The 24,259-nt window shown below is 44.6% G+C and overlaps 6 protein-coding genes across 6 annotated transcripts; 3 read left to right on the plus strand and 3 right to left on the minus strand.

Moving 5' to 3' along the window:
- Positions 1 to 463: 463 nt before the first annotated feature.
- On the minus strand, positions 464 to 7,367 carry C922_02904 (hypothetical protein; the record flags this gene model as incomplete). The annotated part of the gene is made up of 2 exons (XM_008818502.1): positions 464 to 3,552; positions 3,794 to 7,367. The coding sequence occupies 2 exons, from the start codon at positions 7,365 to 7,367 to the stop codon at positions 464 to 466; spliced, it is 6,663 nt and encodes a 2,220-aa protein (XP_008816724.1).
- Positions 7,368 to 8,692: 1,325 nt separating this feature from the next.
- On the plus strand, positions 8,693 to 9,442 carry C922_02905 (peptidyl-prolyl isomerase H (cyclophilin H); the record flags this gene model as incomplete). The annotated part of the gene is made up of 1 exon (XM_008818503.1): positions 8,693 to 9,442. The coding sequence occupies one exon, from the start codon at positions 8,693 to 8,695 to the stop codon at positions 9,440 to 9,442; it is 750 nt and encodes a 249-aa protein (XP_008816725.1).
- A 650-nt stretch (positions 9,443 to 10,092) lies between these two features.
- C922_02906 (hypothetical protein) lies at positions 10,093 to 11,412 on the minus strand (the record flags this gene model as incomplete). Its single annotated transcript, XM_008818504.1, has 1 exon — positions 10,093 to 11,412. One exon carries the CDS (start codon positions 11,410 to 11,412, stop codon positions 10,093 to 10,095), a length of 1,320 nt encoding a protein of 439 aa, XP_008816726.1.
- A 2,427-nt stretch (positions 11,413 to 13,839) lies between these two features.
- Positions 13,840 to 15,842, minus strand: C922_02907 (hypothetical protein; the record flags this gene model as incomplete). The annotated part of the gene is made up of 7 exons (XM_008818505.1): positions 13,840 to 13,977; positions 14,298 to 14,372; positions 14,557 to 14,696; positions 14,835 to 14,896; positions 15,080 to 15,146; positions 15,428 to 15,549; positions 15,715 to 15,842. 7 exons carry the CDS (start codon positions 15,840 to 15,842, stop codon positions 13,840 to 13,842), a joined length of 732 nt encoding a protein of 243 aa, XP_008816727.1.
- A 2,855-nt stretch (positions 15,843 to 18,697) lies between these two features.
- Positions 18,698 to 20,521, plus strand: C922_02908 (hypothetical protein; the record flags this gene model as incomplete). Its single annotated transcript, XM_008818506.1, has 1 exon — positions 18,698 to 20,521. The coding sequence occupies one exon, from the start codon at positions 18,698 to 18,700 to the stop codon at positions 20,519 to 20,521; it is 1,824 nt and encodes a 607-aa protein (XP_008816728.1).
- Positions 20,522 to 23,361: 2,840 nt separating this feature from the next.
- C922_02909 (hypothetical protein) lies at positions 23,362 to 23,652 on the plus strand (the record flags this gene model as incomplete). Its single annotated transcript, XM_008818507.1, has 1 exon — positions 23,362 to 23,652. The coding sequence occupies one exon, from the start codon at positions 23,362 to 23,364 to the stop codon at positions 23,650 to 23,652; it is 291 nt and encodes a 96-aa protein (XP_008816729.1).
- Positions 23,653 to 24,259: the final 607 nt, after the last annotated feature.

Raw genomic sequence — 24,259 nt, forward strand, 5'->3', positions numbered from 1 at the left:
CAGGGCCCCCTCATCGGAACGCTGTTGAGTATTTGGTCAATGGGAAAAAAAAAAAAAAATCACAAATTAAGGGGGGCAAAAACTAAGTGAGGACAAACTGAGTGGGGCACAAATTGGAAGGGGCAAAAATATCGAGTCGTCTCCGGTTGGAAGACCTCAAAGTGAGATGCATCTGAAGCCAAACTGTGCACGGCAGCCCCCGAGGATCAGCCATTTTAGGCTTCGCAGAGGCTCATATATCGACTAAGATCAGTCGGAAAGAAAAGCCCCTTCTTGTGCAAGGCTGCCGAAAAAAAGACTCCTCCACGTATATAAGATCGCGCGCAGGTTGCACATCTTGGAGACGGTTTGTTGTTCTCTCCTTCCCTCTTTGCGAATTGCAACTCACAGGTCCAGCCAGGTAGCCCCCTTGTGCCAGTTGAGTCTTTGTCCGTTTAGCCCATTCGCACGCGTCCATCGAGTGTCACTCCTTGACGCCGCTCTCAAACAGAAGACAGGGGCTCCACAAGCAGCCACTCGTCTGGGTCTGCACACTTTTCTCGAGGCTCTTATTAATGGCGTGGCTTTCCCTGAAGGTCTTTCCGCACGTCAGGGGACTGCGCATCACAGCTGTACCGGTGTTGGTGGACTCTCCGACTGGCGTTCTGGTAGCCGCAATGGTAGCTGTCAAAAGGCCATTCCCAACCGACATCCCTACCGCTTTCCCAACCGATTTCTCCCTCGTCGCTTCCCACGCACAATCTCGTTCCAAGGCATTCCCCTTAAGTAAGGAACAACTTTTGGTCCTCCTGAAAACATTTACTCTCCTTTGCCGCACCGCTACGTCGCTCATACGAAGTAGTAGTGATGGTCGAGAGGAACCATTTGGTGTTTCTCTTTTTTTAAATAAGCTTCCTTCATCTAGTTTGCCGGGATGGGGTGTCACTCTGGTGATGACGCTTCTGCCTCTATTGGGAGTAGCAACTGCCTCAGTGAGTGTCCCCCCAGCGCAGTCACTTCTTCCTCGTCCAAAAACCAAACTCTTCGTCCTGCTCAGCAGGTGTGGAATGCCCTTGGGAATGCCCTTGGGAATGCACTTCGGAACGCACTTGGCACTGCTTCCAACCGAGTGAGGAAAGGGACTACCACCACCAATGTTAAGTTTTTTTCTGCAATCATCTCCCTTCTGAGAAAAGCTATCAAATCGTCTGCTCTGCGGAAAGAATCGCCCATAAACGTCATTCAGGGAGACCGCTCTGAAGAGGTAGTTTCTTTCCTTTTTTTCTTTCTCTTCTTTCTCTTCTTTTTCTTCTTTTTTTTTTTTTTTTCTTTTTTTTCCTTTAATTTTGCTTAGGAAGAAATCCTCTACGATTGACCCAAGTTCGATCCCTCCTTCACTGACGCGTAAGGAGGAATCGTCCTGATCGGTGGTGGCCTTGTCTAATGGAGAACTCCTCCAACAATCTTCTCCTTCTTCGTCATCTGGGTATGCACATTCTCTCCTATTAAAGTGAGGTACGTCTTTCTTCACATCCTCCTTAGTGACACTTTTTCTTTCCCTGACATTCATCACCTCTCTTTCGTTACATTTAAAAAAAATGGGCTTCAGATTTCTGGTGTCGGTTTCTTGTGTGCTCCACGTAATCTGTCTTCTCCTCTGAGGGGGGGCGTTACCTTCATTCTGCTCAATCGTTCGTGTGTCTGGGTTTTCCGCAAGAACCTCTCCCATTTGAGGACTTCCTAATGCACCCTCCCATTGAGTCCCATGAGGATTGCACCCCAATGTAGACTTCGATGTAGACTTCGATGTAGACTCCGATATGTGTTCCCCCTCCTGCTTCCCACCAAAAAGGCTCCTTTCCAAATTGATCTGATTTATCCGATGATCTGCCACGTACCTCTCCAAGTTAAGTGAGAAGGAAAATCTTCCCCAATTGGGGTCGTTTCCCTTTCGTCGGCTTCTTCCTTCTTCGCCGCTTCCACTATCAGCGTAATCGTTGGGCACTCTCCCGGTGGTTTGTTTCATGTCCGAGTCCCCCTTCCGCCTCCCACGTCGAACACTGCCACTGCTACCGCCGCTACCGCCGCCACTTCTGCTTAACCCTCCTAAGGGGAAGTCCAATTTGTCCGCATAATGCGTCTGGTGAAACTTCTCTACATCGTCCACACGGAGCGAGTCTGCTTCGGATCGGTCCTCCGATTTGGATCGCTCCTCCACCCATTTCATTTGATCACCCCTTTCGCTCTTCACTGTGTGTACTGTTTCGGGTTCGATCCCTATGCTAGTGCTCTCCCTTCGTTCCTTTGTCCATTCCCCCGACTCCGCATACACCCCCTTTATGCTTCTCTTCTGTTCCCCCTCGACATGGCATCTTTCTTCCTGAATAAGCTCCTCCAGCAGAGACACCTCGTGCCTTCCTTGCCCTAAACAACGGCTACTATCACGAACGTTACTTCTTTGGATACCTTCCTCGAGGAGTGCACTCCGAGGGGGGGGAACTGAGATGGCTGTTCCTTCCCTTCCATCCTTCATTGCTTCATCACACGGGACTCTTTTGTCTCCATTTTTTATATTCCTTTTTCTACTCATCTCTGTACTCACCCTTGTGTGTATTTCCCTTGGGGGGATTTTTTCTAACCCTCTCGTGGTGGGACTCTCGGAGGGGTCTTCTCCTCCAGGTGTTGAATCCGTTTTGGGTGTTCCTCCACCGTCTCTATGGCTATCCCTGGGAGAGGTCGTCCTGCATTGATTGTCTGGCATGGCTCTCCTGGTGCTGTTAGCTTCATTGGCGTTGTCAGCCTCATTGATGTTGTTAGCCTCATTGGCGTTGTTAGCTTCATTGGCATCCCTGACCCGCTTCTCCCTCTTGGGGGTACCTTCCAGGCATTCGACCCTCGTAGCCGAATCTTCAAAGCAGTCTTGTGTTTCAAGGACCTCGTCTTTCATCCAGACCCCCCATTCTTTCTCCACCTTCCGCAGGACACCTCTTTTCGCACTGCAAACGCGTTTTACCCCTTTAGCCCCTTTAACCCGTTTAGCTGCTTTCCTCTGGGTGGTCCCTTTTTTTTTGGTTCTTCCCCCCGGCACCGCTCCACAAAGCGCGGAACTGCACTCGCTTTGGACCTTCAAATTGGCATTCCTTCTTTCCGGAAAAAACACACATTCGTGTGTCACGTTCCCCACCACGTCGCACTTGCACCGATTGCACGTTAACCTGTTCCAAGTTTTTCTCCCCCTATCGGTGTTTATAAGCCCCTTTTTTGTTTTCTTCCTAATCAGCATTTGCAACACAGCGTAGGAAGGGACTTTTTTTTCTCTCTCCTCATCTTTTATCTTCCCCTTTCCATGGTATATTTGGCCACTATTTCTTTTCACCTTTTTTTTCTTGTCTTTCTCAATCCGCGTTGATTCACGGTTTTGATTGACTAAGGAGGAAGAGCTCTTTGATGGGGGATCACTCCCTCTCGGTGCGCCTCTTCCCTCCGCATTTTCTCTTTCACGCTGACATCCTGCCTCTTCGGTGTTATTACCTACATGATGAGTCACCTTTCTGCTCGTGTCGTTTGTTTGTACTGTGGAAGGGTCTAATGGGTGTGTGTTCTCCTTCCCCTGATTTTTGGTGGAAACGATTTCCTGGCAATGTTGAGGTGGTTTCCCTGATTGGCTACGTTTCGTCTGTCCTGGAATGGTTTTCTTTTTTACTATCTTGATTTTTTCCTCTTCTTTTGTTTTTTCTTCTTGTTTTTCTTTTCCTTCTGCTTTTTCTTTTTTTTTTTTTTTTTTTTTTTCTCTCTTGCTTCCCCCTTCGCGTACTCTCCTCTGCATTGCCCTTCTGGGCTGCATCCGGTTTAGGGGTTAGGGCAATCCTCTTTGGAGTGGGGTGCCTCACACCCGCGCCGCCACTGATAGAACCCTCTGTGTGTAGACGCTGACGTGGGGACGGATCCCCGCTACCTTCCTTTGTGACACTCTTGCCTCTCCTCTCCGCTTCAAATGGGAAGTTGTTCCTCCCTTTAGAGTGTTGTTCAAAACGGATGGTGTCTCTTTTCTCGCCATTGCTAACTCGATGACGAGTTTCCTCCTCGTCTGTGGACATTCCACCACAAGGATGGTTCATTTGGAAGCTTCCTTTTAACTTCCCTGATGTTGTTCCTTTCATTTGAGAGATGTCTGCCAATTTGAGCAAGGCTTCATTTGGGTTTCTTCCACGGCTGCTCTTTCTATGATACTTATTGTTTATCCTCCCTTTCGGTTCAACGCGGGGTACTACTGACACCTGACTGATTTTTTCCCTCACCTGCATCATGTTGTCCAAATGGCTATCCTCGCTTAGTAAACAATTAGAGTCGGCACTTTGGACGAACTTTCTCCTGGGGCACTCCCAAAGGGATGCTGACGTGGACCTGCTTCCATTGTCGAGCGTAAAAGGGTGTAGAGAGAGATTCCTCTCCTCGTGGAGTAAAAAGGATTCCATGAAGCTTTCCGTATGATCGCTTGTGTGGGGGGCATTTGTCTGTGCGTTATTTGTCTCAGGGCCATTTGTCTCTGGGTCCTTTGCCTTCCTCCCCGTCTGCCTCTCCCCCCCATGATGGCTCCTTCTATATTTTTCAACACTATATCCGCTTCTCCGCAAGGAATGGCTTCTTCTTATTTTAATGCCACTGCCAACAGTGCCAACAGAGCCAACAGTGCCAAGTTGGTTTCTATGTCTCCGTGTGTTTGTGTCCCTTTTGGGTGTCTCCGCCCCCACGGTGAAGTCAATCCCCTTCCAGATAGTTGCGCTGCCTTTCTGTGAGGTGCTCCCCATTTGGTGTTTTCTCAACTTGGGGGTGGACCACCCAGTTGACTGCTCATTTGCACGTTGAATTTCAACACAGTCATCGCCTTCTAATCCATGTGCCCCCTCCCCATCAGCAACCAGATTTCTTACAGGATAAATATCTTTCTCCATCTCTTTTATCGGAGGAGGAGTTCCCTTCCCATTATCTGCATCTACAAAATGAGAAGTGCATAGCAGGTTACCTTCCATACATGAGTGGCACTCTGTCGTGTGGCACTCTCTCGTATGGCACTCTCTCGTATGGCACTCTGTCGGGTGACACTCTGTCGTGTGTCCCTTCCAGGTATTTGCGGTGCATTCCTCCTCTGCGTCGAAAGGCTCCTTCGAATTGATTCTCTCCAGAAAGCCATTTAATTTCATCTTTTCCGAGTCTTGCGAAATGAGGAACAGGTCATCACTTATGTTTACGAGGCGGTCGTCGCTATGGCAGGACAGTGCTGAATTATTTATGTGTGGCTTCGATTCGGCCACGTGTTGGGGCACCTTCCGTGTCACTCGTCTAGACGATTCTTCTTCCACTTCACTAGGAGAAACCCTCTCATTGAGGGGAAGCCCTCCCATCCCCCTTAAATCGACGTAGTTTTCACTGTAACATACTTTAATTCGTAGATCGTTCGTAAGTATGAGTGGGTTCACGGCTCTACTTTCCTGTCTTCCATTCAAGCTGTGTGCCCTTCTCTTTCCGCTGACCATGGGTTCATTCCCTCGAGAGGCGATCCATGTGATGGACTTGCTCCCCTGAATGGAACTACCAGATGAAGATGGGACCGATTCCATGATCATATCATCACTGCTCCACGTGTTGATCTTTAAATCGCTCCTTTCTCTTCCCTGTCTGTAGTGCGTAACGTGGTCATAGGCACATAGTGCGCTCACTTCGCAGGTGCTGCTTCGAAGGGGTGGATGGAGCAGCGAGCCCTCGTCCTTCTCCTCACCTTCCTCCGCCTCTTCAGCTGTACCTTCAGCGGCAAATTCAGGTGCATCCCCGCTGTACTCCCCCGATTGGCTACCCACATAAGTGTAGACGTGCGTGCTAATAACGCCGCATCTCATGTTGCGATCAAGCTCTCTTGGAACCAACCCCCCTGTGCCGCTCCCCCCCCAGAGTCTTCGTCTAAAGCTGCAGAGAAGTTCCTGGCGCTTTTCGTCTATGCGGCTTCTGACGGTGGCGGTAGAGTTGTTTTCCCGTTTACCCTTCTCGCCGTTCGACTTTGCTTTGGGAGGGTTTTCTTTCTCGTTTGCCTTCTCGTCTTCTTTAACGTCCTCTTTAACGTTTTCCCTGCCTCTTTGTTTCACTCTCCCTTTCCCCCTTCTGGGACAGTTGGAGGAGACCTCGCCCCCTCTCCTGTTCCCCATCCTTATGCAACAGGCTCCCCCAGGGAGCGGGCCGTTCCCCCCCGGGCCCTTCTTCATACAGCTTCTCTTCCTTAAGTGCATCTTCTCGTTCCCCGTAATGTTTCTTCTAAGATTGGCACTCCCCATCCTTTGGAGGGCTTCCCCCCTTTGGATGACTTCTCCCCTGTGGACAATTCCCCCCCTCTGTTGTCCCTTCCCCGCTACGTAGTTCACCCCCCTCGGTGGCTTCTTCACCACGTGTTTAATTTTGGTAGTCTCTATCTGCTTATTCCTAGCGCCTTTCACACTTCTCCCACTTTGAGGTTTCCCCTTGGGGACACTTTTCACTCTCCCTGTGGGAGTCCTCCTGTGCACACTACTTCTCGTGAGAGACCCCTGTTCTCGTTTCTTCCATTTTGTCTCACCGATTGGAGGAAGACAATGGACGGGGTGAGGAGTTCCCACTCTACTGGCGGTTTTTTTCCCGAAGGATGATTTGCCATTTTTTGTATTCTTCACGCAATCTTTCACTCTGATCTGCGATTTTATCGTTTTTTTGCATCCTTTCATGGCTACCATTTTGCAAGCGCTTTTTAATTCTCTCAGGAGGGGTCCCTTGCAGTTATGTGTACCGGGTTTTGTGGCTTCTCTCACGATGGGGGCTTCCACTGCGTTTTTTCCTAATTGGTTTTTCTTCTTCACCCCGTGTCGGGTGGCTAGACGAGGGTCCAGATGCGGGTTCAGACGAGTGCCCACTAGGAGTGTACCATTCGAAGTAACAAACCCGTTTTTTTTTCCCCTCACACATGTCTTCTTCCTTTCCACTTCGGCTTCTTCTTTTTTCGCATTATTTTTGGCATTTCTAAAGGGGGTCTCCGTCTTCTTCAGTGAGTCTCTCTTCCACCCCATTGAGCTAAGCGGCTTCGCCCCGTTCACCATTCTCATGTTTGTCTCATCCAAGTTCCATGTCCATTCCCCATCAGTGTGCCCACCTTCCATGGACCAAACTTGTTGTTCTTCTTCTTTTTCTTCTCCTTCTTCCTCCTCCTCTTCTTCTTCTTCGTCGTCCTCCTCCTCCTCCCATGGATCCAACTCGGTGATGGAAATTTTGGGACCTAAATTGACCTGCTGCCAGTAGACATTCTCCTCTCTTGGCCCCGCCTCCTCTTCCTCGCGCTGCGCGTGGTGATGGCGGGGGCTACGACCCGTCATTCCTCTGATTCATCTTTTGGGGGGCACAAAAAAGGGGCACAAAAAAGGGGTACAAAGTGGGCACACAAAAAAAGGTATACAAAACGTACAAACAACGTGCATACAAAAACAACGAACAAGTGGGCACCCCCTGGCGAAGGACACCAGCCCCAGCTCCGTCCACTCGTGCAAGTGGGAAACTTCGCTCCCTCCTGTTGGGACAAAGTACTCCGCTGAAAAATCGCTTAAGACTTTCTCCAGGGAAAAATTCACAAGCTTCGCCAAGGAAGCAAAAAAAGGAAAAAAACAGGGAAAAACAGCGGAAAAAATAAGAAAAAAAAAACAAAAAAATAACAGAAAAAGAACAAAAAAAAAAAAAAAGAAGAAAGGAAGAAAGGAATGGACGCGGAAGAAAAAAAATCATTGCTGCACGAACGTTCCTATGCCGCCCTCCACATGTCGCGTCTCGTGAGAGGGGACCACTACTATTGTGGAAAAAAAAATGGTGCACGCCATGGACGCACGCAAAGACCGTCTTGTGCACCCTGCGCGATTGCCCTGTTCTGCGTTCTTCCCCCCTGTGGTGATTGGTTAAGCACACTGTAGTAACGGCAATCGCGACAACAATCACAGCGACAGTCGCAGCGTTGGGACAGGGATCGTTACTAAGCGGCATTTTACTTTTTGAGGCTTCCCGGGGGGGGAGGAAAAACCTCACCATATTTTGAAGGAACAGCAAAGAGTACTAAGGGGAATACACGCAAGTGGCAAACGAAAAGGTGGAAATACATTCACCTCATTTTGTGCACCTTTCACTTGAGCCGCACACCAATTGTAGGGCGCGGCGTTGCCGCAGCGGAACCGGGGCGTTGCCACGGCCAATTGGGGAATGCCAGCTGTGGGCGCGCAAAAAGGAAGGAAGCAGATATTATAACCGGGGAGACAACCAAATGGAGGAAAATTCGATAGGCAAAGCAAAATGAAAACAAAAGTGGAAACAGCACAGTGATAAGTGAGAAAAAAATAACGCCAGAGAAAAGCAGAGTTGACTTTTGCCATTCGCATGTGGCGCGTGAAAATTCCTGCCAAGCAATGGGCCCCCACCCGCCGCAACCGACAGGAAGAATGCTCCCCAAGGAAAAAAAAAATATATATGTATATATGCAAGTATATGTATTTTTTTCCCTTTTTTTAACTTTTTTTTTTTGTTTTTTTGATCCGCTGTTGAGACGCTCCTCCCCCCGCAGCATCCAAGCGGAAATGCAAGAGAAGAAGGCCCCCCCCCCAAATTGTTCGTCGTGCCAAATTTCCACCCTTTGCGACACGCCTTCGCAACGGATAAGATTATGAAAGGCAGAGGAGATGACCCGATTGGGCCGAGCCCACATGGGGATCGCCAAAAAGGGGAAAGCCCCAACCGGGAGGGCCCAAACGCAGGTGCCCCCAAAGGGGAGGAAGACCAAAATGAGCGATCGCCAAACAAACACAGCAAAGGGAAAAAAGTGGACCAATTAATCATCGAAGATGTCGAAAACACAATCATCCCGTATTACTTATCCAACCTACTAACGAACGCATCCAACCCAGTGGTATTTATGGACATAAATCTGGGGAACCATTTTTTGGGAAAATTCAAATTCGAGCTCTTCCACAACATTGTCCCAAAGACTAGCGAAAATTTTAGACAATTCTGCACAGGGGAATACAAAGTAAATAACCTCCCAGTGGGATACAAAAATACGACATTTCACAGAGTCATAAAAGAGTTCATGATTCAGGGGGGAGATTTTGTGAACTACAATGGAAGTGGAAGCTTAAGTATTTATGGAGAAAATTTTGCAGACGAGAATTTTGATGTCAAACATGATAAAGAAGGACTACTCAGTATGGCTAATAGTGGACCGAATACAAATGGGTGTCAGTTTTTTATTACGACGAAGAAATGTGAATGGCTTGATGGGAAGAATGTCGTTTTTGGAAGAATCATAGACAGTGACTCTTTAGTTTTGCTCAAAAAAATTGAAAACGTTTCTGTTACGCCCTATATTTATAAGCCAAAAATTCCGATTAATATCGTCGAGTGCGGGGAATTGTAAGAGGGGGGAATCACAGCGCAAACTTCTCTGCCCAGAGAGTTTTACCCCGCAAGGACAAATAGGGGATCCTCCCTTTTGTTTTTTTGTTTTAACTTGGCTTCGCCGCGTTGCGCTGCGTTACGTTACGTTATGTTGTCTTTTTTTCATTATTTTTTTCTTTTTTTTTTTTTTTTTTTTTCCCATTTTGAAGGGGAGGCGCCCACATGGTGCGCTTCTAAAGACGCAGTTGAAATCGGCTTTTAAAGGAGCAGTAGAAACTGAGCTAAAGGAGCGGTCAAAACTGAACTAACAGAGCAGTCAAAGTTCAGCTAATGCTTTATCTTATGCTAAGGAAGCACACAAAAAAGGAACCAAGGCGGGCACGTCGTGCCACACCCAGCGCCGGTTCGGGGTTGTACAAAAAAAAAGAGCATACGAGGGGGCACCAAAATGGACGGCGAAATGAGCACCGAAATGGTCACTGCGACAGGGGCGCGTTCCTGCAGGTGCCCTCGCTCTCACACCCCCCGTTGCCTTAAAAATTAAATTTAAAAAAAATCACACACAGGCAGGGGGTACGCAATTAGCGGTTCGTACGGCACGTACCAACGTTGTCTGGATTGTACCCCTTTTGTCCACGCCTCTCCTCGCCCGGGCAACCAGCATGGGTCCTAATTGTTGAACCACTCCTTGGCCTTGAGAAACACCTCATTTCCGGCCGCAACGATATTCGATAGGCCCTCCCGTGCAGTCACCTTGAGGCCCTGCAAATTCTGAATCGTCTGTTCATCCAAATTCCACCCCGCTTTCCTGTTATTAACATTTCTATTAAAATATTGATCAGACGAAATGCTATTCGTTATATGTACATTTGGCACCACGTCGTCATCATTTTGGTGCCTCTCATCATAGAAGTACTGATCCGAACGGATGCTCTTGCAGTCTTTAAATTTGTTTAACTTGGAATCACTTGTTGGATTAAAACGACTGTTGCCGTTAATGCTACTACTGCCCATGGAGTTATTTCCTGCGATGGCACGACCGCCTGCGTAAGATAACTTCACTCCTGCGGGACACCTCATGTCATATCCTCCTCCCACTCCGCTCTCGTCATTGCCGACATCTTTCACACCACCATAACTAGCAGCGCCACTTCCTCCATGCAAGCTAAACGCCTCGTTGCTAACACCGGGGTGCGCGCTCCTCCCGTCCCTTGCATTCCCCTTCCCGCTGCGCTCAAATATCGTGTCATCAAAGTTGATGTCGATTTTTTTGGCCTTGAAATTTTTGTTGCAGTTGTTGTATATCATTTTTTCTTCGATCAGGTGTGTCGGTGCGAGATTTCCGCTGGATGTACCACCGCTGATATGGCGGCTGACCTGACCGCGACTCGGAAAGGCGTCGCCAGTCTCATTCGCTTCCCCCCCAGGGAGCTCATTTGGACCCTCTATCTTCCTCGCGTCGTCGATAACCAAATCGATTAGAGGCTTTGCGCCCGTTAAGCTATTCATCTGGCTGACATCGCCGCCACGCGGATCCGCCCCATCATTGCGGTGTTTTTCTTCACTGCCATGCGTTAACAATGCCTCCTCCAACTGGCCGTCCAAATACATTTTATATTTCAAACACGCATGAGATGAATAATCCACCATGCTACTGTGATTGTTCATTTTTAAAAATTCGCTTGCCTTTAAATTTCCTCCCAGATACATCCTAACCAACTGCTTTGCTGTAAACTTATCCATTCCTGTTGATCGCACAAATGATATGTGCGTCCCCAATTGTCTATGTTTACCTGAACAGTTCAGGCAAATAAATATGGCATACGTCAAAGACAGCCATTTGGGATTTTTGTTACCACAATCGAAGCATATTTTATTTTCATTTTTGCTCAAAATGGCTTTAAACGTTTTGTCCTTTAGGACATCCAGTACGTATCCCCTGTCGTCCTGTTCATATGTCAAGATCTCCGTAATCATGTCCTTCTTCATTGTTACGTGTGGAGCGTTAAACCAGTTTCCAGTCGTGGGAATTCAGAAGCTAAGTAATCAAAAATGGCTAGGTGCGCCAAGAAAAAAAAAAAATACGTAGACACATGTACAGCTGTAAACTCCTCTGTAAGCGCATACGTATGCATATGCACATGTACACACCCATTCGCGCGCTCTGTTGCATACCTTTATAAATCCGTTTGGGGCAAATCTCCCTACACACAGTTCAATACACATATACGTTCGCAGAGCGCTGGGACAAAACAGTTATGTGCTTTTCCACTTCGACGAGCCAGCCGCCAAATGGTACACATATGTGCGTACACATTTGAGTCAAACAAACTGCACGTCGGGACATGTGCCACGCGATGAAGGGGGCGAATATTCTTTATTTACTTTTTACTCTTCAGTGTAGTTAAACTTCAGGAATGCTTTCCCTTTGTGTTTGCGTTTACGTCAACGCGTCTCTCGTTTTCTTTACGATCGGCTTGACAGTTCGGTACACGTGAATCGGCCTCCTTTTAACGGTTGGTTCGTTGGTTATTTTGAATTGCTTCAACTTTTTGCGAAATGGAGCGATGAACGTGTGTTTTTTTTTTTTATTTTATTTTATTTTTTTTTTCTCTCTCTTCAATTTTTGCGGTTATAAAAATGGCACAGCTCATTAGGTGCAATGCGAAATGGTATGTACATGCCACAGCACTGGGCGATTTATTTTAACCATGTAAGGCGCGCGGGCAGTTGCAGCTGCGCATGTGCGTGCGTACGTCTTGTGTACGTACGTACTATATTATGTGCATACCTGACACATGTGTACTTCTGCACGTGTCGTATGCGTACTTTTCCATGCCTTATATAAACGCGGCACGTGGGGAGTACATAACCATGTTCGCCGCATATGTGCGATGAAAATGTGTACCTGCGCCGGGGGGTTACATGCCCGTAATGTATACGCGTAAATAAAGAGAGCGGAAAAGCAGTTGGCGCGCTCCACCTGCGATCAACTGATTCGCTTTTAAATATGCATTGACGCGAAGTTGATTTTGCAAGAAAAAAAAGCCTCCACCTTTTTTTCAAAGCAGAGCTATTTTCCCTCTGTTCATTTATATGCGGCGGGTGGAAAAAATAAACTAAGTTGAAAAAAAAGAAGGCGAGATGAACTGAGGAGAGGCAAAAGGGAAAGCACTGAGGAGGAGCAAAAGGAAAAGCAATGAGGAGGAGAGGCAAAAGGAAAAGCAATGAGGAGGAGAGGCAAAAGGAAAAGCAATGAGGAGGAGAGGCAAAAGGAAAAGCAATGAGGAGGAGAGGCAAATCGGAAAGAAATGAAGGAGAGGCAAAACGGAAAGGAATGAAGAGAAGCAAATTGGAGCGAAATGAAAACATTTACAGAGGAACAAGTTGCGGCCATCCAAAAATATATTTATCAAATGGTCATACATTTCGTATGTAAACACTGTGCTTTGCCATTCACCTGAGCGATTGGATTGGTTCCTCTGGATGTACGACTGGGCAGTGCTTATGCCATTGTTTCGCATTGCATTGTAAAGCGTATATACAAATGCATCGATTAAAAAAAAATTACAGCGCAGGACTTCACGCGCTAAGCGAAGAGAGGTAGCGCGGGCAAGCTGGGCGGCGGTAAATGAAAAAAAAAATTAGCGGCAAAATGTACTCCGCAAGTGCGTTCCAGAAAATGTTCTTCAAAAAATGCCCTTCACAGAATGCGCTTCACAGAATGCTCTGCACAAAATGTACTTAACGCAATATATATGACATCACCAGAAGGAACACCATGTGACGAATTGTGACTGCCTTCCGATAAAGGTCAACATCAATTCCTCTCTCCTTGCGTAGGACCATCCCACAGCAAAAACATCACTTAATTTTTTCTGCGCACGTTTGTTTAGGAATGGCAAAAGCGACCTTTTTGCCTTGTCGCCTTTTTTTTTTTTTTTTTGTGTACCTCCCCTGTAACAATGCCCTTGCACATACAAAGGTTTGTTGTTAATGTAAAAAATGCCAAACGAGCAAGGATGACCTAAACGGAGGACGGATATGTGCGACTCCCCCCTCCGGCATACATTTCAAACGTGAAAACCGCACCTTTTCAGCGTACGACGTAGGTGGGTACCTACATGTTTAATCTTCATCCATGACACAAAAAGCTGTGCGCTTTTATTTTATTTTTCATTTGCGCAACAGGTGTGCTATAGTTGGGTTTGTGGCGCACGTCCAGGAGGAGTCCGCCATTTATATACACACTTGCAAATATGTAGAGTTTTGAAATGAGTAGGGGCCACCGCGTTGTGACATCATCGCGGGTCCGTGGGAATTATATGGGCACCGCGACGAAGCTGCGCTTTCAAGAAAATGGAGTGAAGTGAAAGGCGAGATAAAGCGAAGGGGTATATATATGCTCAGGGACGGCTACACATTACGCAGAAACTTCAAAAAAGATTTGATTCCCTCGTTGAACTTCTTGTTCTCAATCAGCTCGATGTCATTGTGCTTGGCGCCGACAACCCAGTAGGGATGCACTTTCAGTCTGCACTTTTCATAGAGGCTCTTCGGGTGGGAAAGTGGGGAAAAAGAAAAAAAAAAAAAAAAAATGAAATGAAAGCAAATCAAATGGAATGAAAAAATTGCGTGTTACGCTTTTCTGGGACGTGGAAAGGGGCAAAATAAGCATCCCCGCAAATGCGCGAATGAGTGAAGCGAGTTAATCGTGGCGACTTTCACGCGTGGGACAAAACGACGTGCACAATTTTGCCGACACAAGCGAGTCGATACACCCAGCTTTGTTACAAGGAGGAAGCACACGTATCACATGATACACTGCAACAATTTGCGCGATTTTTCCCCTTTTTTCTCCGTTCCGTTTTTACCAGTCCGTGATAAAAGGGGACTATCTTGTCGTCAGTGCCATGGATGAAGAAGGCGAAGCAGGGAACCATGGCGATCTGGGGGAGGTAAAAAAGACATCGGTTTGGTGTTTTGGCGCCTTCGGCATGTACAACCACATGTATATATATATATATGTATATGTGCACATATATATATACATGCGTATGTGTGCACGTCCTTCCCGTGGGACGCGGCACACTTGGAGCCACTCGTAGCAGCGCCGGGGGTGGGGGGATATACCTTCTTTATGTTGCAGAAAGAATCGAACGGCAGGATAAACCGCGTTTTAAAGCAAATGTTTAGGAGGGACATTAGGGCGCTCTGCAGAATTATGCCCTTTACCTTCCTCTCGATGGCTATGTCGATCGCAGCACAGGAACCTAAAAGGGGAATAATAAAAAAAAAAAACACTCCAAGTTTGCACGTGCGATTTGCTCCGTTTTGTCATCCCCATCTGCAGCGTGACAGGCACAGTGACAGACGCGGTGCCATCATTCGTGCTTTCTCATATTGCAAACCTATGGACTTCCCGTACAGCACAATGCTCTCTGCCTTTATCTTTAGCTCGTTCACCATGTAGCTGCCGGAAAAGTGAAACGAAAGGCGGTGTGAATGAGGCGGTGCTAATGAAGCGGTGTGAATGAAGCGGTGTGAATGAAGCGGTGTGAATGAAGCGGTGTGAATGAAGCGGTACTAATGAAGCGCTGCGGCAACCATGAGTACACGTCGAGGCATTTTAGAAAAATAAAAAAATAGGACTTACTCATACACTGCTCTTCCACTTTGGTACATACTCTTTTCGTTGGGCGTTCCGGTGCTCTCTCCGTATCCTTTTTTTTTTTGTTTGCGCGCGTTCCATTTTGTGAAACAGGAAAAAATATGAACAGTTAAGGTGGGAAGGAGCATAAAAAGGTAAAAGGAGGTATCAAAATGGGGAAAAATGCGAAAAATGCGGAAAATACGAAAAATACAAAAAATGCGAAAAATACGAAAAATACGAAAAATACCAAAAAAGCGAATCATGGAAGCAGTGATGGCAAAAACACGTGCGCGGCGCAGATCAAAGGTTCGCGCTTCCACGCATATCTCCCACTCCGTCTTTTGGGCCTACCGGGGTAATCGTACAAGAAAACGTTCACATTCCATATTTTGGACGCCTCGCAAAAGTAATCATACAGCATGTAGATGTTCTCACCATTGCCATGGCAGAACAAAATGGTTAGTGGGGCTTTCCTAAGGGGAAAAAAGGGGGCGTCAAATTGTTAACAGGGTGTGCGTTTGGCGACGGGCCGAAAGAGGACACCCCGTAGCCAAGAGGAACTGTCCAATCGTGCACACACGTATATGTGTATGTATGTATTATATATATACATGCGTATATACGTATTTGCGACGCACCTATTGATGAAGTGGGCCGCAATTCTGTCCCCGCTCGGCCTTTCAACAAAAAGAAACTCCAAGGGGAATTTTTCGTAGCACCCCTCGACGGGGTTATTAAAAATAAACCGATTCAGGATGTTCCCCATAAGGTCACTGAACGGAAGAAGAATCTCCTTTTCTCTCTCCGGGTCGTAAATACTGGTGCACAGAATTGTGCTAGGTACACAGAGTTGTTACTCTTCAGAGCTGTTTTCTTTTGCGAGCCCGAGTCCCTTTTGCATTCCGCCCATCGTTACTTCGCATTGCTTATGGTCAAGGGGGTAGATGTGCGGGAAAGTCAGAATACCGATGTATGTAGGTATCTACCAACGTACGCCGCATGCGCATGTATCTACCTACCCACATAGGTATGCACGCAGGTATGTGGCAACTTTCTCTCGCGCGCGTACATCTTGATGCTACATAATGAGCACTAGGCGCGAGGGCAAAACTGCCATAAGGCTGCGCAGGTGTTACGCCGTTAATCTTGGCCCGGAAATGCGATAGAATACCTCCACTTGCGAATCACCCAGGCGTTAAAATGTATATATGTATACATATATATATATATGCATATACACTTAGTAACAGAAAAAGTGCACTTCCTACCGTTCTAACAAGAAAACAGTCGATTTTTAAAAAGTCAGGAAAAGCCGGAGTAGAGTTGCACCTGCATCGGGGGAAACCCTTTTCGTGCGCAGCGTAAAGAAAAAACATGGCATTCTAAATCTTAAAATAGCTACAAAAAATTGAAGTACCATTTTCTCGGCAACGGTCAGGAATTCCCATTTTGTTCGAACTGTTATGTATTTATATGCGTCGGATCGAGAAATTTTTTCTGCATCCAGTTAATGCTACACTGGTACATTACATATATGTATACACAAAGAAAAAATTAAAGAAATGTGCGAATAAGCACTAGCCGTGTGGCACACCCTCTATGCTAACGTCGGATTGATGTTCTTCATAAAGCGTCACGAGCGCATTTGTTAACGTGTAGAAATGAGAAAAAAATAAAAACGAAAAAAAGGGAACCAAGAGGAAAGAAAAGAAAAGCAAAACAAATGTGCACATAGCGCCCCGCATAACTGCAGCATTCTTCCAACTGCTAGCAGTAGTTAGAAAGAAGAGGAGTACATTTTTCGGAAATCTTTCACCATCCCTGCACACTTACGACTCGAAGAGGGTAATTTTCGAATATAATTTGTTTCTCCGATTTGTTTCAAAGTTAAGAAGAGCGAAAAGACTTACCCATTTTGTTAGGAAGTACCAAAAATGTATACAAAGGGATGACCCCTTTTCTGAACGCCCTTCTTCCTTTCACTTTGTACTTTTAAAACTTCGCCTCAGTTTGCTCTTCCTTTTTATCCGTTTCGAAACTGAATTGATAAAACCGCATTAGCGTTGTGACTGTGTCCGTATTCTAACGTATGGGTAATTTCTCTTCTCAAAGTTGCAACAGAGTTAGCCAGACCAGCACGCCGACAGGGTGCGCATAAATATGCCAATATGAGCAAGCCTTTTTTTTTTTTTCAAAAATTACATGACTCCTTCATGACATTTTTATGAAAAATATGACACGTGCAGGTAAAACGGCACGCCGCGCCAGCAGGAAGCCAAAATGTTACTCAATCGGTTGTCTTTTAAGAAAAAAGGAACGGAAAGATCTATTTCCATCCTGGCAAAAAAACAGCCATTTTTATGTTAGCAACAAAACAGCCATTTTTATGTTAGCAAAAAAACAGCCATTTTGATGTTAGCAACAAAACAGCTATTTTCATGTTAAAAAAAAAAAAAAAAACTACCATCGCAGAATTTTTTCCTACACATGTCAACAACAATCCCACGTGGTGTGCGCAACATCAACGTTCTCCTCGTGTCTTTTGGAAAAATGGGAAACAAGCGGAATACATATGCGAGCGCACATATGCATGTTGTACACGAGTACGATTGAAAACTGGAAAATGAGGTTCCAATTTTAAGGCGTGAAAGCTTAAACTGTGAAAATGTTCTAAAAAAAAGCCTACAATGTTTTTCTTTTCTTTATATGCAGTTAGCTTATTCTTTTTTTTTTTTTTTCTTTTTTTTTTTTTACAAAATTGTGTGTGCAATTTTTGAAGATGCAAAATATTTCTACAATATGCACTTACGTTTGTTGCTTTTTTTTTTTTCTTCTTTTTTTACACATAAAGTGGAACTAAAATTCCTACAATATTTGCCTTCGGCAGTAGCAGCAACGTGCACAGCAGTGTGCACAGATACGTTCACAGACACGTAGGCATTTTTCGTCCCTTTAACGTGATTTAAAAAATAAATCTTCAAAAAATATTTTTAAGATTAATTCGAATGGTTCTTTTTGTTTTATGTAGGCTCTGGAGCATTCTGCAGGGTATGATCTGCACAACAGCGTATTGCCATTTGTTTTGCACAAACGCGTGATCGTAGTGCATTTCTTTTCTGTGAATTTTTGTTTTTGTTCCTCTTCCCCGCATAGTGTACACACAAGCAACCTGCATTCTTTCCCTTTTTATTTTTATTTTGAAGCTGCCCCATAAGTTTGTTTATTGGAGGCCTCTTTTGAATTACACTCTGCGGAATAATTTAATTAAATGAAAACAAAAACGAGTACACATTAACTTTGCAAACGATTACAGTGTTGAATATTCGTATTGTTGAACGATAGCGTAGCAGTGCACCGGAAGAATTTCACCAGGACGGAAATGTTCTTCGGACTAAACCCCTGTCGCAAAAAGGGAAGCGCAGCATTATGCTCACATAACGTTGCAGGCGTCCACACACACGTATGCATCTACTTTCCTACATAGAGATAGATAGACGCACACATAACTGTCACTACTTTCAAAAAAAACAACCCGCTAAGGTGTACTCGAATGAGAAGCAACCCCAACAAAGCTGACATTCAAACCACCCAAGAAAAAAAGGAAACAAAACTCACTCTACTATGAGGGCCGTGCATCCAGTGAACTTCCCCGGCGGCCACTTCATGTTCCCAAAAGGTCCTGCTGCCCTAGTAGGAAAAGCGAATGATGAAAAGGAGGGATATGAAGCTAGCCTAAATAACCAAAGAAAAATGGAGCAGCCAAATGAAGGAGTAAAAAATAACAGGTATGAATATTTAGATGCTAGCCACTTGGAAATGCTGGACCTGAACAAGAACATTCAGCACATCCTACCCAAGCCCGTGAAGCCATCCTTAAATTTGGAAAGCCTATGCCAGCAGACGAGTTCAATGCTGAGGAATGGTAGAAGGGCCAAGGGCGCCGAGCTGCACCCCCTCTCGCAGCAGCCGCAACAGCAGCAGTGGCAACCGCACCACTCGGGACAGCCGCTGCACCCTCAACAGCCGGGACCAGAGAACAAAAACGTAAAACACCTGTATGAACTAGGGCTGCCCCAAATCATAGGCACATACATTCAGCCACTAAGCAAAAACAAGGACGCCGTAAAGGACCCTCTAGGAAATAATCCATTCCCCCTTGGATCGACATCCCCCTTTTTCCAGCCTCCCAAGTTTTTGCCCAAACAGATGCAGCAACCCACCAACAACTTTTTGCCCCTGCAATTAAACAGTGAAAGAAAAAACCTCTATGGACTGCCGTCTTACCTAATCCCTGAGGACAAACCTAAAAGCTTGACAGTCACGGTTGTGCCTAATAAGAACAAGGACCTTTTAGAGAGAGAGGCAAAGCAGTTGAAGTTATTACTAGACAGTTCGTCTCAAGGTATTGTTAACTCTACCCCCGATTATCAAAAAATTATTTCCTCCTCCATGTCGTCGAACAGTGATGATGGGAATGCCAGCGGGGGGAGCCGCTACAACTGCGGAGATAATGGCAGCGCCAGGAATGGACAGAACGACATAGAGAGCGATTTCAGCTTTGGAAGAAACGAAGACGTGAGAGACGAATTTGCCGGGGAGCACGACGCGGAAAATAATAACGACGACTCCTTTTTTAATGAATCATATGATGCCAACAATTTCACGCCTTACGGGAAGGCCAACGAAGGGGGGGTCAGCGACGCACGTGGTGATCGCGAACATGGTTATCACGAACACGGTTATCACGAACACGGTTATCACGAACACGGTTATCACCAACATGGTCATCACTCACAATTAAGCGAGAACCATCACGACAGAGTGAATAAAAAGGCGGTTTATAAAGGAAGGAGCGTTAACAGCGCAGTGAATAATCGGTCGGACAAAATTAGTGCATTGGAGAGGAGGGAAGAAAATGGACGAAGTGGACATAGACAAAGCGATCACGGGGAAGATAATCATAACTCACCTGACGGGCTCAAGAGACAGGTGAAGAAGGCTTCTGATTCTCCATCCCCATCGAAAAGAACCCTGCTAGCTAAAAAAAAAGAACACAATGACACTCCCTTGAAGAACCTTGAACCATCCACCTGTTTTAGAAATCCCAAAACGTATGTAAATATACGTTTAGGGAAGCCCAAAAAGTGTTATGTCACCAACAGTTCTGACCCTATCGATAAAAAACTGAAGGATTGGCACAATACGCATAATAGCCAAATAGGCTGGAAGAAAAGCCGAAGAGGTGTCTACACATTCGGGAGAACGGAAGTTGTTCTAAGTCTGGTTCACGACAAAATTATCGTTAAAAAGATTAATGGCAAATACGTGAAGGATAATTTGTTGAGTGTCGAAAAGTTCGTCTCACTGAATGAGTTGTTTGAGCTCCATCGCGAGCAGACTGATAATCTGCTGAAGAGGAGAGCGGCCCAGACTTTGCTGTTTTAAAGTGGTGCAGATGTGTAGCTTTCGAGTTGTGCCTTCCTCGCAGGGCAGCGCACAGGGGGGGTGGGGGCGGTCGCCTGTTTTGCAGCTTCCCTTTTGCAGCCTCCATCTTGTAGCCTCCATCTTGTAGCCTCCATCTTGTAGCCTCCCTTTTGCAGCCCCCCTTTTGCCACGCCCCTTTCCGAGTATGCCTCTAAAAACACTGTTTCTTTTTTTTTTTTTTTTTTCTTGCCCTACCCACAAGCACGCCATTCGGTGGACCCATCCACAATTGTTTATTTTGTTATTTATTTTTACGTTTACTTTTCAAATTATAAATTTGTGCACCGCTTGGGTCCGTCTGTTTGTGCATCATCTGCCCACGCGTGCACACAAGTTGGCCCCTTTTCTGGCGCGCACGAATTCCTGTTCATATGCAGGAAAAAAAAATTGTATATTTTAAGACTTTTCAAATTGGGAAGAGTTTTATCTGAAGAGATATTCTTTCTTTTTTTTTTTCTTGTAACACTTTTTCTAAAAAAACGGGTTGTGTGTGCAACTAGCGCAAATTATCACTTACCCTTTAACGCAGCTGAACTTATAGCTGCTGTCTAAACATTTGAGGCATTTTAAAGCTGCTGCGACGTCTTTATAAAACGCGCTTTTCCGGATGAACATGCACAATGGACGGAGAGCTATAATGCCCGTAATGGTAGACTACGCGGCAGTTTAAATAACACCTGGATGGGGGAAGATAAACCAGCGCTTATATTAAGCATGTCTTCTTAAAAGATCCTTGTTGCATAATTCTGCAAGGGGGTAATTTATCCCACTTTGTGATGAATAATACAATTCCTCTTCACCCAATCCACGCGACGCACATGAACGTTTTAAAGTTCCATGCTACGAAACTTCATTTTGCGTGTGGACAAAATTGACCACAGATGATGTCACCTTAGCTGGGTGATTACGTAAAAAAAGGAAAAAAAAGGAAAACTATTTGTGCGTGTTATCCACTTCCGCAAATTGCCAAATGAGTAAATGCGTAGCGCTTTAAAAGAACTGTATAAGTAAGAGTGCTCTATTTTCACCACTACGAGATTTTGAAAAAATATGAGCATAACGGGAATTTAGCATGTCTGGATTATCCCACGGTCTGCAATGTATATATGTAGTTACGTAGTAAAGTGAAACGACTCAAGCCTCTTTGCAGTTGAATTGTGCTTCTACATTTTAAAGAATGGCATAAATTCGCCAAGTGCCTTTTTATCATGTAAAGGGGGAATTATGCGGATATAATATATATATTTTTTTTTATTCAAAATGCGAATTGAAATAGATCACCTTGGAGCAATTTTGTGCAGTTTAAAAAAAGGGGGACAAAAATAAAAATACATATATGATGATATACGTTGCAGCTGCTAAGAGACGTGCAAAAAATAGCCTTGTTCGGCTATTTTTACCTTTGCGCCCATATGCAAAGTTGCTACCTACATAATTGATAAAATAAAAGCGAAGGATTGCCCCCCTTCACGTGTTTTTTATAATAGCTCAAATTTATATCAAATGCATCAGCTCGTCGTGTTAAAAAATACAGAATGCTGCGCTCCATATGCAATCGCTTAAGTGGCTCATTTGGCATTCTTCCCTCTCTTTGTTTAATGCAATCATTTTTGCGAGAGAATTAATTTGAAAAAAAAAACACCTCTTTTGCTTTTAGCTTTTTCGCTTTTCTCTTATTTTTTGTGAGCTTTATTTTATTTTTTTTTTTACTTTGGGGGGTCAAAAAGCTAAGTACAATGCTGTACGATTGTCGCGTACCGCGTAACATGCTGCGTCTCCTTACCTTTCTGCAAAAATGCATGTTCACGAAATGCTGCATATATATGGGCGTATATGCATATGAAGGGGTATAAATCCGTATATGCGTAAAACCAAATGCGTTTACATGTAAAACGTTAGCAAATTCGGGAAGCGTGAATATTTACCCTCCAAGCTAATATTTCGCTTTTAGCATGCTTAAAAAAAAAAAAAAAGTATACACCAAAATGAAGTGTTACATGTTCAAGCTTACTTCTATCAGCGATAAATAATAACAACTTTTTTGTAGGTATTATTTAGCCAGAAAAAACATGGTGTATTTTTTTTCTTTTTTTTCTGTACTTATTTATTCGTATAAAGAAAACTATTGTATATGAAAAATGCAGTCAACCATGTAGTTATACCTTATGGAATTCTCTTAAGTTGTGAGAAAGAAATATTAATATGGCTTGTTGTATTGTTGCTGCATGTACAGATTAATTCTACTCCCTTTTTTTTTGCACAGAATTTTAGCTAGCTAACCAGCTTTTTTTTTTTTTTTACAATCCATTTTTTTAATGTTTTTATATATTCTTAAAAAAATATATATTTTTTTTTAAATTATTTTTAAAAAATATTTTTTTTATTTTATCTTTTTTAATTTATTTTTTTATAAATTCCTTTTTTAAAAAAAAAGCAAATTCAAAACTTCTTTCAGAATTTGTAAATTTTTGAAGCTCCTCATAAATGCTGTACCATCCAAACCCTTTAACCTTTTAATTTTTTGGGATTCTTTTCTCCCTTTTTTTTTGTCACTCATTTTACTCCTTTAACGAAATAGTTTATTCCTTCTTATGAGCATATATAGGTATTACGATACCTTTTGACCTGACTCAAAAGTATTACACGTATAATAAGGCATTATATTATACGAGACAAAACTTTCCCAGCAGTTGAACTCTCTTTATTGCTGCGCAGTCTCTTTACCTACGTGTACTGCTACACTTATATCTATACCATACTTAACAGGTTCGCAATCTCGTAATCGCAAAATTTGATCAAAAATGGCAGAAGAATTCAACGGATTTCTTCCACCAACCCCAAACTCTCCCCTCCCCGAGGGAATGCAAATGCTGCCAGGAACGCACAAGGAAGACGAACCCCCCAGAGTCACGGACTATCAAGTAGCACCAGTAGTAAATGAAGAACATTTTCAAATGAACTTAGGCGGCAAGGTTCCATCAAATTGGACCATGGACCAAATTGCACATTACATTAAATTTGCTGGACCCGACGATAGCGTATTTGTTGAAAAGGCTAAAGACTTGTTGCGTGAAAAGGGATACAACGTCTAGGCGGAGGGGGAGGAGAAGGAGAAGCAGAAGACGAAGCCGCATGTGTCGTGTGTGCGTGCTATATTACGCCCGGCCAGTACAAAAAATAAGTGATGAGATGAAGTAATAAAGGGGGCCAACAAAACTTATCGCGTAGTCCAAGTCAAGGGGATCAAATGATCACACTCTACGAAGATGCGAAGTTTGCTTAAGACGAATTTTTTCCCAAGAGCCACAAATGGCGAATTTTTTCCAAACACTATATATATATGCATATGTATGTACGTACGAACAGCAAATGCAATAGTAGTAGTGTATATGTGTAATTCTTTCAACAGCTTTTTTTTCAACACGCGCTAAATTTTAGATGACCTGACCACCTGCTGGGAGGAGAAGCTATAAACAAAATTCTGGATACTTGTTGCCTTTAATTTGCAGGCAGTCACACTACGTCGTGTGCGGAAATCGACGCGGCGCAGCGCGAGGATCGAATGAGCTGATAATCGAATGGTCCAATGAGCTAATGAGCGAACGATTTTGCTCCATGTCGCCACAGAGAAATGAAGCAACAAAATAGTTAAAAATTGTTATAATTATGAGTAAGAAAAAAAAAACTACTAACATTTTT

The sequence above is a fragment of the Plasmodium inui genome (assembly GCF_000524495.1).
Source record: "Plasmodium inui San Antonio 1 unplaced genomic scaffold supercont1.11, whole genome shotgun sequence".
Taxonomy (NCBI): domain Eukaryota; phylum Apicomplexa; class Aconoidasida; order Haemosporida; family Plasmodiidae; genus Plasmodium; species Plasmodium inui.